This window comes from Podarcis muralis, chromosome 6 (assembly GCF_964188315.1).
Source record: "Podarcis muralis chromosome 6, rPodMur119.hap1.1, whole genome shotgun sequence".
Classification (NCBI taxonomy): domain Eukaryota; kingdom Metazoa; phylum Chordata; class Lepidosauria; order Squamata; family Lacertidae; genus Podarcis; species Podarcis muralis.
Window position 1 is genome coordinate 22,194,426 of NC_135660.1, and position 14,538 is coordinate 22,208,963.

General features: G+C 43.0%; 1 protein-coding gene across 8 annotated transcripts in view; it reads left to right on the top strand.

The window, feature by feature from the left end:
• PLCH1 (phospholipase C eta 1) overlaps positions 1 to 2,713 on the top strand; it is a 144,542-nt gene extending 141,829 nt beyond the window's left edge. For 7 of the 8 annotated variants that reach the window (XM_077929851.1, XM_077929855.1, XM_077929852.1 and 4 more), the window contains one exon: positions 282 to 2,713. In XM_077929851.1, the coding sequence (XP_077785977.1) occupies positions 282 to 2,350 (2,069 nt within the window). In that variant the 3' untranslated portion in view covers positions 2,351 to 2,713. The remainder of the gene's footprint in view (positions 1 to 281) is intronic. The other variant, XM_077929858.1, reaches the window with a different exon arrangement.
• The last annotated feature ends 11,825 nt before the right edge of the window (positions 2,714 to 14,538 follow it).

Genomic DNA, 14,538 nt, shown 5'->3' on the forward strand with positions numbered 1-14,538 from the left:
CCTCATTGACATTCTTTGCAACAAATATTACATCACGCCCGCAGTGATGTAATGAAACATTAAAGAAAAGCTTCAATGAAGTGCTATATATTTTCTCATTTCCTCATATCACATGAATAATTTGTACTAAACTTGCACAATCCCATAATTAAGTCCTTTCACAATTGTGATCGATTTTTACATTCTCCATTTACCTATTCCAAGACAAAATGTAGCCATAAACAGGTGGGTGAGCATCTTCCTAACCACTGTTTTTGTGTTTTGTTTTTAAATTGATATAGCAAAAAGTAAAAAAGCTACCAAAGAGGACCAACCACACCTGAAAGAAGCGGTCACCTCTTCTCCTGAGAAAGATTTCTCTTTTGCAAAGTTTGCATCTCCGTTTAAAAGAGAGGCCATCGAAGCTGACATTTATGTGAGCTCACCTGTGTATGAAAAGCCGGAAAGCCTAGACTTTGCCATTGGGATAGCTGAAACCTATTTTTCCACGGAGTATTGGAAAAGTAATCTTTCCAGCGAGTCTGTTCACCCAAAGGAGGAACCTGAAAGGGACAAGAATGAAGGTATATGTTGCATGGGTCAAAAGATGTTGAATGATGCTCTGTTTTGCAAAGAGAGAGAACCAGTAGCTGGAAATTCTCTTTCTCCAGGACATCAAGAAGTAATTAGCATTAGATCTCATGCAGTAGTAAATAGTACTATAGCCAATTCCCCACTACCTGATGTATCTTCACCTACCTGTAATGATGTCCGTGACTTTCATTCTATACCAGCCATACAAGATAGTGACATTTCTCATCTGATCAGTGAGGTCTCTTTAGCAGATGAGAGTGATATGGGCAGTTCTGTCTCAGCATTGATAGGACAGTTTGAGGTCACAAATGACCAAACTAATTTGACCGTTGTTCCGAGTCCTCCTGGAATTAGCAAAAAGATTGACAATAGGAAGCCTGCACATGTACCACATATGTCTCCAAGTGATCAGAATACATCTTTTGACCACAAGTCTCCCAGTGTAATGCCAATCGGATCAGCACCAAAAATTACTATGATATCAACCCCTCAGACAACAGAGTGTTCGCTGTACACAATCATCCATGAAGCCTCTCTTTCTCCAGCCTCTCACCAAGCATCAATTGGCAAACCTCCTTGCAACGACACAAAATATGTTGCAGAAGATACCTGTCCAGTGTTTTCTTGCATTTCACCTGGGCTAAGTGCAAACGCTAAAAGGAAGTGTGGAGCCAACTGGAACTCTCTTAGCAATAGCAACTCTTGCATCTCTGACAACTCAGATTTAGAACATACAATAGTTGTCCCTTTCACTTGTGTAAATTCTACAGGCAGCAGCCTAATGGAAGTGGATGGAGAGCTGCAGGACCTCTTGATAACTGCCTATGAATATAAGAGAGAAGATATGAGCCAAGTTGCTTCTCCTCTGAAACTTAAGCATAATCAGGACACTCTGTGCTATGACAGTTCAGTCTGCAGAAACCTAACCAGTGAGCATCTCTCCAACAGCAACCTACTTGAAGACTTCAAGTTCAGGAGCAAGAAGACTCAATATCTTCCTTACCCAGAACATCAGTGTGTTGATCTTTTGTACAATAATTATTTGCACATTTCAGACACCCAAAATGAATTGTTGAACATCTCTCCAACAGGTCACATGGAGAACTCTCCTGCTCTTAAGAATTCTCTGCCTTCTCCCTCGGCTCAAAAACAACCAAGTCCTTGTAAATCCAAGAGCCTTGGAGACTTAACATCAGAAGACATCTCGTGCAATTTTGAAAGCAAGTACAAGTATATCAGCAGAGGTTTCATTACATCTGGCATGAGAGACAAGATGGTGACTGCTCTGAAGGCTAAGAAACCACAGGCTACAGATTCCCTGACGGAACAGTTACGAAAGCTAGTGTCCTTTGATCAGGAGGACAGCTGCCAGTCATTTTGTAACAAGCAGGATGACGATTGCCCTAAAATGTTGGTGAGAAAACTGTCATCCAGGAGTCAGAGCAGAGTGAGAAACATTGCTAGTCGTGCCAGGGAGCGACAGGAAGCCAATAAGCAGAAACTTTCTAACGCTAGCAGTAATGTAGCAGAGGTAGTCCTTAGAAATAAGCCTCTTGTACCTCCTCACATTATCAACAGACATTCCACTGGCTCTTATATAGCAAGCTATCTGGATAACTTCAATACGGACAATCTGGTGGACCGAGGGGTTCCAGAGGGTGCATGCACATCATTGCGCTATGGGTACCATGACCGGTTTTATACAGATGATTCTCTTTTAGAGACCAAGCCAAGCGAAGACGATAAACCAGAAATCTATTTTCTCCTGAGACTGTAAATTGTATAAATGTACATCTCCATTGTTTACAAGCTTTCTCACAGAATGAAGGATGATCCGTAAACAACGTAGCCATTAGCATTTAAATGACTCAGAAATGTATTCTTTTCGCTTCTGTTTGAGCCTTGTCATGAATTAATGTGTCCATTGCCATCACAGTTGATGTAAATAGATGTTGTAAAACTTTATGTACTTGGTCTTTTTCCTCATTTTTTAAAGAAATTATACACACCAAAAAGTTGTTTGCATGACATAAAATGCAAGAGGTCCTGATGTGCTGTATTTGAAATGCTTGTACAATAGAATTTGGTATGGCTATTGATTACCACAAAATGCTGCACTCAATACAACGTTTCTTCCCTCTTTTGTCTCTATCATTTAGCTGCTTCTAAGGAATTTCAGAGTGGTTTATTATCTCCACGATGTTCCCTCCTTTGAACCTAATCACACAGCTTTTTAATTGATACCATTCTCATCAAAGAAATTAAATACACCTGTATTTATTAGAGAATGATCATGGCACGTTGAGGCAGTGCTGTTTTACACTAGTGAAAGGGATGATAGGGACACACATTTTGAATTCCAAATGTTGAAACAAAGGTTTTGAATTTTCAAGTACAAATTTCAAATTTTTTTGGGGGGGGGGGGAGTAAAGGTAGCAAACTTGAAAGCCTCACTTCGTTGGCAGAAGGGAAAGAAAGCTTAAATGCCAGTGGCATGTCTTAAAATGCATTAGGATGTGAAGTTTGGGTTTCAGGATTCAATTTTTTTGGGGGGGGGGTGAGAAATGTCCTCAGCAATACTACCATTTGTGCTTCCAAAGCACTGGCCTGCTTCTCTTGTGCTGAGACTCTACTGAGGATGCACATGAGGAATAATATCCCCCCGACTCTGAAGAGAATGGAGCAAGCATTGTCCCCAGGAAGTTCTGCAATGTTTATAGACTCCCACTTGTCTTTTGAATCATGTGTTCTATTTGCTATCTTTGTTTCAATCTACACTTCAGATCTGTCTGCCATTGCTGAGTTGTAGCTCTAAAGAGTGACTTTTTACATTAGGGTGGCTAACTTCTAGATTTGTTGTTGCTGAACTACAACTCCCATCATCCCTGAAAATTGACCATACTGGCTGAGACTCATGGGAGTGGTATTTCAGCAATATCTGGAAGGCTACTGGTGTCCAGCTTTGTTTTACATGAACTGAGAATCATGTTGATTTGCTTCATGTGTCTATATCTCATTATTGGATATCTGCCTGTTTTGAAACCAACAGTGGATAAAACATCTTCCTTACCCTTTGAGTGCATATCCTCTTAAGTATTATATAGGTTCAGTCTTCCCACATCGGTTGCCTGACTGTGTAAACTAAGTGGAATCTGATCTCATGGAACTAGAGAGTTTGGATTTGATATCCCGCTTTATCACTACCCAAAGGAGTCTCAAAGCGGCTAACATTCTCCTTTCCCTTCCTCCCCCACAACAAACACTCTGTGAGGTGAGTGGGGCTGAGAGACTTCAAAGAAGTGTGACTCGCCCAAGGTCACCCAGCAGCTGCATGTGGAGGAGCAGAGACGTGAACCCAGTTCCCCAGATTACGAGACTGCCGCTCTTAACCACTACACCACACTGGTGTAGTGCTTTAATCCTGCCCAATCATACATAGTTAATTAAATACTAGGGTTTTTCTAAGGATATCGCCAATTTCCAAAATATCGTGCTTGTATTTGTGACTAGATAAACAGTACTGCAGCAGCATCTAGTGACAGAAACCAAGCATTGGATGATCAGGAAAAGGGGGAGCGGCTGCATCCCATTCAAACATTCCTTGAAACTTGCATGCAAAACTCGGGTGATACAAGCACAGAGGCCCAGTGCAGATGTGACATCTCTGATCATGGTGTGTTGCAGACTTTCTTCCTTTCTGTCTCATTTCCCACCTTCTCTTCTGTGTTTTCCTTTGACCATGGCATGATATTACAATTGCATCACAGGTAGCCATGGTTAACATCAAGATTACCCATGTTACCAGTGTTTGGAGTCAGGGTTGGTGGGTTTTCCAAACCAAGGGTTCATGTTAACCATGGTTTAAATTGATGCAGTTGCAACAATTGTGTTGCTTTACTCAACTATGTAAAGTTTTTTGGGGGGGATTTCAGGGGGGTTGGGTTGAAAGGAAAAACAGAAGCCAAAAAAGTTTGTCACTAAAACCTACCTAAGATTTATAAAAACAAAAAAATTCCTTCCAGTAGCACCTTAAAGACCAACTAAGTTAGTTCTTGGTATGAGCTTTCGTGTGCATGCACACTTCTTCAGATACTTCTTTAAGATTTATAAGACTATCATATCTTCCCTTTTCTTTCTTTTCCAATAGAAGCTTTTTCACATTTCTCTGGGATCTACAGTGGTACCTTGCAAGACGAATGCCTCGCAAGACAAAAAACTCGCTAGACGAAAGAGTTTTTTGTTTTTTGAGCTGCTTTGCAAGACGATTTTCCCTATGGGCTTGCTTCGCAAGACGGAAACGTCTTGCAAGTTTGTTTCCTTTTTCTTAACACCGTTAATACAGTTGCGACTTGAGTTCGAGGAGCAACTTGTAGCCTTTTTTGAGGTTTTTAAAGCTTTTTGAGGTTTTTGAAGCTTTTCCAAAACTTTCCCGACACCGTGCTTCGCAAGACGAAAAAAATCGCAAGACGACAAAACTCGCGGAACGAATTAATTTCGTCTTGCGAGGCACCACTGTATTAGATATTCATCTCTGATAGTCATAAAGCTGAAGATGATGCAAACCTTGGGCTGCATACTCACCATTTAAATCACATGACTTCCCCCCAAAGAATCCTGGGGACTGTTTAAGAGTGATGGGAACTATAGCTTTGTGAGGGAGAACCTGCAGTTCCCTGGTTTATTTGTGGAAGTTGTGTGCCTTAAATGTAGGCCTGTTTGCCCAGCCTTGCTTTCCATGTATTTTGTTCCGTATATTTGGCAGTGAAACACAGCAGCAAATTGGTGCAGAGTAGCCACATTAGGATCTAATGCCAAACCACAAAGGCTTGCTTTTAAGTTATGGGCTGGTACACACGGTCTGAAACACTATCTTTTGCACCTCCTTTCATATGAGGGGCAAAAGAAAAAACCCTAGTAAACCATGATCACCAAGCTAACAACTAAACTTGGTTTAACCCTGGGTAGCAATTATAGTTTGCTAGGGTGAAACAAACCATGCTTCTGGGTTCAGATATCGCACTAAGCTGGCCGCTTTGTAGTTTAGTTACCCACTCATGAAAAAAGAACACAGCAGGAGGGCTCAGCTCCTGCACAACAAGCTCAGTATTTTGTGCAAACATGGCCAATTATGCCACACTCATTCCACACTTATAATAGGAAAAACTAGGCTGCTCATCATGCGCTTTTGAGACAAGGGCTTTTTTCAGGAAGAGTGATTTTAAAAGAAAAAGAAAACAACTTGTCCAAGCTATTTCCTATAGACTAGAAGAATGCAACGTTATCCTAGAGGGTTTGTTCTCATTGTAAGCTGAATTTCTGGTTCAGTGTAAAAGTAATACCTCTTTTTCTTTTGTAATACAAGATATTATTTGTATTCATGGAAGAGAAACATTAAAAGAAATCCTTAAGCACCAAAATGCATGTTTTTGAAAAAAGAAACCAAGTTGAAAGACGCTGTCAAGTGAGTGGCAGTTTGTAACAGCAGTTGTTCTGTCTTGTCATTCACATTCACTCTTTTCAAGGGGAAAACCACTTCTCAATTCACAAGATGGACAGTCATTCTGTCTAACTCAATGTAGCCTGAAGGACTGCGCTTTTTCACATAGGCTGTATCTTTCTTGACCTGGCACACACTTCTAACAACAGAATTAGCTTAGCTTTAAACACACCTGTAGAGAAAACTTTGATTCCTAATAACCAGGGCACTCTTTATCCTGTGCACACAAATACACATTTATTCTTTTCTTCAAATAAATGGTTTTAAAGGTGGAAAGTAAATACATTTGTTCCGTATGCACCTATGACATTAAGATCTCTCATTCCCCCATAGGTTAAAAAAAAGGTAAAGGACCCCTGACTGTTAAGTCCAGTCAAAGGTGACTATGGGGTTGCAGTGCTCATTTCACTTTGAGGCCGAGGGAGCCAGTGTTTGTCCACAGACAGCTTTCCAGGTCATGTGGCCAGCATGACTTAAACGGCTTCTGGCACAACGGAACACCATGACGGAAGTTAGAGCGCATGGAAATGCTGTTTACCTTCGTGCCGCAGCGGTACCTATTTATCTACTTGCACTGGTGTGCTTTCGAACTACTAGGTTGGCAGGAGCCATTGTTTGTAAACGTTTGGCTTCATGGCAACACATTATATTTAAGTCTGGCCTGTAGTGTGGATAACGACCAAATGGGCATGGTTTTCTCTTTTTACACACTTCATTCTGCTGCCTTTGCTGTTTATGGGGACGACAAAGAACTCAAGAGGGATACAGTTTCTCACTTCTCCCATCCATTTCCTGGCAGTCAAATACTCTTGAGTACTGGAAATCATGTTCAGTCTCTCCCAAACTTTCAGCCATAACTTCACAGACTTAAGAACCGGAAACGTGGCATTTCTTTAAACACACACCCAGAGCATTCTTAATTTTTCTGTAAAGCAAATTACATATTATTTTAAATATGTGGTGACACTGATCCACCCCTCCTTCTAGCACCTATTGATGGTAGCAAATACTGTTTACTAATAGAGACCCAGACTGTAGGAAGGGTACCTAATATTCAAGCCATTGCACATTTTTTAAAAAATGTTGCAGTTAATAAAGTTATCCCTGTTTAAAAACCCCAGTGAGTGCATTCCCTCTTTATTGTGGGGGTCAGGGACAAGGGGCCTTTCTTCCCTCTGCTGATTTTTATAAAATCTGGCTGTAATACAATACAACAAAAATGAGAAAATCTCCATCTAAATCTAATTTAAAAGTAATACATTTTGCAATAATGATACTGGGATGTGAAACTGAAAACCAGTTTAAGAACAAAATTATTTCAAAACCGATGCAGAAAGCATTTATATTATTTGGTCTGACCGAAAGAAACCAAGAAGTAGTGCGACTGATGAGAAGCAGGAGTTTATATTGAAGGGGATGTGAGTATTAAGTATTCAGTCTAATTTTTACCTATCATTTGATATGAGAAAAAAGGAAGGAAGGAGTGCTTCATTGGAAATCGAATGAAAACTTCATAATGTATCAGTGGAGGCTGGTTCATTAGCAAATGGGGCACTAACCCACCAACATCAGTCTGCCCTTAACTAGTCCCTATTGATGTTTCGCAACTATAATCTGTTGCAGGATCTTAGCCAGAACCAGTTGAATATAGCAGAGCATACGCAGACTTCCAGAAGCAATTAGTTGCAGGCAGGTAGGATGAAGCAGGAACAAGACGCTGCTACCAGTAACTTGATTACTTATAGGTGTTTATTATTTACAGCAGACTCACAAGTTACTATATACAGGATACAGTATATCTCGTATCTTGAACAAACTCCAAACGACTCTCAGAACACACACACTGACCAACCAACTAACCAGCAAGGAAGGCCATAAGTCATCATGCCTATGTGGAGACCTTAACCAATAGCAGAGTTGTATCCAAGGCTCCATATCTCTAGGCAGAATAACTCCCTCTGCTCAGTCTTCTTGGCCTTCAGACAACTCCTAAATTGCTTCTATGGGAAGCTGCATCAAATAGCACATAGTCAAAAATCCCAACAGTCCCTCCCTCCTTAAACCAGCCCAAGATACAGCCCTGCCTGTCAGCTTCCTTCCCCCAAGTCTCAATGTTGCCCAACAGGAAGGAGAATTAGTCATCTCTGCCTCTTGTTGGATATGGCTCCACCTACTGTCGGCCTCCTTGGCTTCCGCCCAATGGGCACCAACCACAGTGGTGAACTCTGGGCTTTCAAATTTCAGTGGCTCCCTGTGTGGTGTCAACATTTGGTGCCACCCACCTCTTGCCTTCCATTCCAAGTCATTGTTGTGGCACCCCTTGAAGAGCCCTCTCAGCTCAGTGCCTGGTGCAGGTGAACCGGCCGCACTCCCCTAAATCTGCCTCTGCCAGCCACCACTGCAACACTCAGCTGGTTTTCTTAGAAATCAGTGCAGTCGTCCCTGACTCTTCTATACATGAAAAGGGACCAAGGTGTTCATTTGTGCCAGTGCTGCAAATGGAGCGTCCCATCTCATTTGACACACTCCATGGAAATTGTAGCAGCAGCAGCAAAAACAAACACAAGATGTGGGTGACTTTTAGGGTGGGCATGTATCCCACATTACAAATGACAGTCCTCCATTTGAAGGAGTCCACTGATTGAGGGGCCCTCCAGTTCATTTCGAGTTTCTAAAGATAAAGAACCCTCAGAAGGGAGACCAGGGGCCTTCAAGTTGATCATCAACACTTAGTTGGACAGACATGCAGCAGGCATATAGGTCACTTGGTCACAGTCTTCCCCATTGCAGTGATATTTAAATCATGGTCACTGGATTGTATCTAAGGTAGTAGTGAGGAACGTGAAAATAAACAAAAAAATATTTTTTTAAAGTATTCTCTCTCCACACAAGAACCCTCTTCCATAGCCCTGGAACTTATTTTAGAAAGTGGTGATATTTACCCATCACTGTAGAAGAATGGGTGACCTTTGCGAGAATGAGAAGCCAGAAAGAAGAGGGAAGGTGGTAAAGCAGATCCTATGCCTATTGCACAGTTTTTGTTGTCTGTAGCTTTCAGCATCTGAGGCATCCCCCGCTGAAGTAAACCAAGCCAGACAAAGATGTGATTTCCTAAAGGCCTTTCTGTCCTGAAAGAAAATCAGTGTGTTGCCAGTGCTTCCCATAGACAGATCATATTATGGCCTGAATGTACCACTAACAGCAACTGAAAAGAAATATACCTCCCCACTACTGCCCCCTTCTCTGTCCTTTTCCTTCCTGTATGTAAGTTGACATAGATTAGGCTGCCTTCCTGGAAGATCTCTGACTTTCTAGGGTACCCTGCAAAATATATTTGCAAAAGGTATTTGCAGTACATCACTTGCAAAGAATGCCAAGTGATGTATTGGTCCAGTTTCTCGTTTAATGGAGAGGTTTGCTCTCTGCTGGCTAAAAAACACACACACACCCAAGTGTGGAATAGGCAATTATTCCAATTTGATGGGAAATAGTGGTCTGCACCCCATGTGATGCAATCTAAATTAATTTGTTTGCGCTCTCCGAAAGAGCGCATTTATTCAACACAGTATTATCCATCTGCTTAACAAATCGGTAGAGTATGCCAGCAGCACGAGAGCGTACCAGCATTGTTAACAAATTCTAGAATGCCCTATTTTTAAAAAACAATATTAAAATTAATATGCCACTTTCCATTTAGTAGAAAATGCAAGGGGCGTCCAGCATAATACATACAAAATCTATTAAAATTGATGAGTGAAATAACAGCAGCAGCAACAACAATATAGTAACCAAGACGTCAGGCACTGGTACTCACTGTCAGGAAATACCTGGGTGAACAGATAGGTTTTCACTTCCTGGTGTAAGCACCCCAACAATGGAGCCTTCCTAATCTTACCTGGGAGTGCATCCCACCTAGTGTGTGCAACAATGGGTGGATGTAGGGTGTTCCACCTCCCACTGGATGCAGTTGGGATGTTGGGGGGGATAGTGTTTCTGGGGTGGTTTGTTCACTTTTGGTCCCCACCCTGCACTCAGCCCTCACCTGTGGCTCCTAGAAGTTGTCAGCATGAGACAGCAGCCAGAACCCAGGAATGGCCAGCTAAATCAGGTGAGGGTAGCTGATGGGTCTTAAACCCTTGGCAAGTTAGTGACCTCCCCTGCATGCAAGACAGGCTACTGCAGATTGAGCGGACGAGGCCAATAGTGGGTCCAACTGTCAAGAAGGCTGTTTCTGAACGTGTGTTACAGGGGGAAAAGAGGCAGATGGGGCTCATCAACCTGAGAAGGTAGCCTGTCTAGGAGAAGGAAAACTCTGATGCCAAACCTCTGCTGCCTTGTGGGTTATCTTCAGAAGAAGAAAAGGCCAAGGAGCAAATCCTACAGAAATCTGGAGTGGAGTCCCTAAAAGGGTTGGATGGCACCTTGTATGCCTACTACTGGCAACTCCTGCAGCCAAGCTGGTGCCAAATGCATTGCTCTGCTTTCCTTTGGACCACATGAGTGAGGCTGAGGGGTGGGATCTTGTCTGGACAGCCCAAGCTTGTGCCCTGGAGAAATCACTTTGGTGTTGCTAAACTGGTCCTGGAACTATTTAGAACCAAACCCAACTTGGCCCGGTAACTAATCAGCAGCCAAAGCAGCTCCTTCCACAAAGGTGTTATGTGGACATGGAAAGGAGCTTTGTTGAGCTATGTAGCTCCTGCATTCTGGTCCTGCTAGCAAGGAATGATGGGAGTTGTAGTCCAATGATGTCTGCGGACCCAAGGTTGAGAAAGACTGCTCTAGTTTTTGCAGCACTGTCTGATTTCATATCATTTACGAATAAGGAGGCATGTGGATGGATGGTGCTTCCAACCTATCCTAAAGCATGGGTTGCTTGAAAATACAAACAAGATACAAGTCATCCATGCTTTTTATTTTGTCTTATTTTACTCTTACTCTATTTCTATTCATATGGCACACAATTTATAAGAAAGCAAGGGAATTAAGATTAATATTTTTGTTTGAATTCAACATATTGGCAATTACTACACTATTTACCTTTTCCAATACATAGACGTATTTGTTAAATCTCAACAATATTCTGCTGTACTGATGTGGCATGTCTGCGTTAATGCTGCACCATGCTTCATTTTTTGTTTTTGTTTTCTGGCAGCTTCTCTCCCTTTTCTTATTTTTCCTAATGTCATTTTTCCTTATAATTTTAAAACATAAATAAAAATTATATGGGAAACCCCCCAAGTACCCTTGATATCACGAGCAAATTGTGCACGAAGCATTGAATGTGCTTATAACAGATGTGATAGGGAAAACTCCCTGGCCTTCATTATGTATGTATAAGACAATAGAGTGACTGATTTTACTGATTACTATTCTGCTTCAATGTGCAAAACCTGGAAGCAACAATAAATTGAATTTCTTTGGCAGATTATCTTTAATGTCCTTTTGCTGATGGAGAGACAAATTAGAAATCAGAAAAGTCTGTGACTCAGTAACTTATTGGACAAGAAGGCTTCCTTCCCCTCAGTGTTTCAGAATAACTCTAATCTAATCTTTGCTCTTCATTTCCTCTGAGCAGAGTACCTGGGTTAAGACCAAAAAGTATTGAAAAATAGTGGCATGATGACTCTTCTTGACACACATAATAATGTGTGTCACACACATTATACTGAAGGGAATTAAAAGATTACAATCTGCCGGATGTTTGGAGATGCAAGAAATCCCTCTGGACTACATCATTTTGTAATATTTTTGCAACTCCTATATTGAAGAGGCTTTGCTTCTTTAGCCTTAGCTCAGCCAAAGGACAAAGACTTAACAGCCAGCAACACAACTTCCTGTAGTCTTTTCTGTTCCTTGTTTGCTGGAAATGTCTCGGCTGAATTTACTTCAGTCTTGACAACAGTTCTAGTAGGAATGGTTTGGTTCCTACCAGCAAATCCTTCATATTCTCTGATGTTATAATAAAATACATTGGAAAACAAAACAAAAACCACAAATGTAAACACAGAAGAAATGATATGGTGTTCTTAAATTAGATCTGTGTCCCGTTGTCAAGATTGTGCATGGATTTTCCAGGAAGTCGCTTCCTTTTCACAAGGGTTAGTAGTGAAACCCTCAACATGTTGCTGCACTACAACTCCCCAAATCCCCAAGCCTGGCCTTGCCAGAGGCAGCTGAGACTCAGAGGCGGAACTAGCTGCTTTGGCACCCAGAGTGGCGCACATAATGTGCACCTGGGGGTGGGGCACCCACCGCACCCCCTTCCTCCACTAGTGCTGAGACTAGCAGGAGTTGTAGTCCCAACAATATATTGGGAAGAAGGGAGGAACTACATTGAACAGCCTTACTTGCACATTCTATCTTGCTACTCTAACCTTAGACTTAAGCTTTATAATACCACACAAAGGACTTTTGTATTATCTTCTGGTTCATGCCACTGTACCTTTTACACAATACAAGAGACTGCAAAAAGCCATGTCTTTGGAGATACAGTGGTACCTTGGGTTACATACGCTTCAGGTTACAGACTCTGCTAACCCAGAAATAGTACCTCGGGTTAAGAACTTTGCTTCAGGATGAGAACAGAAATCGTGCTCCGGCGGCGCGGCGGCAGCAGGAGGCCCCATTAGCTAAAGTGGTGCTTCAGGTTAAGAACAGTTTCAGGATAAGAATGGACCTCCGGAACGAATTAAGTTCTTAACCCGAGGTACCACTGTAATTGCCTTCAAAGTAAGTAGCCTTTAGGCTTAAGAATTATCAGTCTTGTACTAGGAACCAAGTTTTAAGTTAGCACAGAAAGGCTGTACACACAGTGTATTGATTTGCATTTCTGTTCAACGATCTTGCATTGCTGCCATCATAATCTTGCTTTGCTTTTCATCAACCATATCCCCAACTCAGTGGCGTAGCATGGGTTGTCAGCACCCGGGGCAAGGCAAGTAATTTGCGCCCCCTAACCCATGGATTTGCACCCCCTAACCCGTGGATTTGCGCCCCCTAACCTGTGGATTTGCCCTAACCCCAGATGTTGTGCCCGGTGCGGCAGGCCCCCCCTGCACCCCCCACGCTACGCCACTGCCCCAACTCAATAAACCCACCTTTTCCTCCAGAGATCTCTGCCATTGTAGAAAATGTCCTGAACCCCTGTCCTACCTGGTGGCAAGTCAGTATGTCAAGTCCCCAGTCCAGGGTCAATCCGCGTGTCCAAAGTCCTGCAGGAGTCCTGGAGTATCCAAGCTGAGGTCCCTCAACATGAGCAGTTGAGCAGAGACAGCACCTCAGCTCTGGTGCCCCTTTGCATGCTGATTGCAGCATCTGGGCTTGATGAGGCAGGTGACCCTCACCTGTTCCAAGCCTACTGCAGGTGATGAAGTGGACTCCTCCTCTTAAAGCTAGTGAGCCTCACCTGTCTGGCTAGTGAGCTGGACTGTGAGCCCTTGCTGCCACAGCCTCCTAGAGCCCACTGCTCCCTATGCCTCAGAGCCTGCCGTGTTTGGGGGAGACAGGGGCCCCTCTGGCTCTGGTGATGGTCCTGCTTTTCTGATTGCTGTGCACTAACTGTCAGGTGTGTGTGCAGGAGCCAGGCCCTGTGACCAATAGGACTTTGCAGGACTGGGGCCTTCCTAAGTTTGTTCTGAAGAGGCAAGGCGCGGCCTCACAGGTGAGGCCAATTGATAACTCACAGCACCTGGTGGCAAGAGCTGGGAAGGGATGTAAAGTCCGCATTACCCTTCGGCTCTTTGCCACAGCAACATGTTTCTTGTCTTGCTGCGTTTGGCTTCTTGCTTCCTGATCCTTGGCTTCTTGACTCCTTGCTTCTTGATCCAAGCACCATTGACTTTGTGACTCCTTGCTTTCTGACCCTCAGACTCCTGGCTTCTGGACCCCCGTTCCTGCTCCCACCCCGCCATCTTGCCCCTGGTCCTGATGTCCCCTGCTGGGACTTTGATCACCAGTGAATTGGACCGTGATACTGACCCCTTGTCATCCTCTCTCACCCTGTGAGTACTTCCTACACCGACCTCTCTTTCCTCATCCTCAGCTTGCCCTGGTGTGTCCCAGTCCTGGTTACACCCCTTGCCATGATGCTCTTGCTCTTCCTCCTCCTCCTCCTCCTCCTCCTAATCCTGCCAGTTCATGACAGAAAAAGTAAACATGGCAATTATGACAGAGGTGGGTAAAATAGGAATCACCAAACTTATCACCTGCTGTTTTAGAATCATTTGCTTTTTCTGTCGTTCACATACACACCATCAGTGTTCCCCAACCTTGGGCCTCCAGCTGTTTTTGGACTACAACTCCCATCATCCCTCGCTAGCAAGACCAGTGGTCAAGGATGATGGGAATTGTAGTCCAAAAACAGCTGGAGGCCCAAGGTTGGGAAACACTGATCTACAGCATATTTCATTGCCCCTGAAACCCTTCTTGAGAAACTGGTTTAATTCCAAAGATAGGAGTTCATTGCA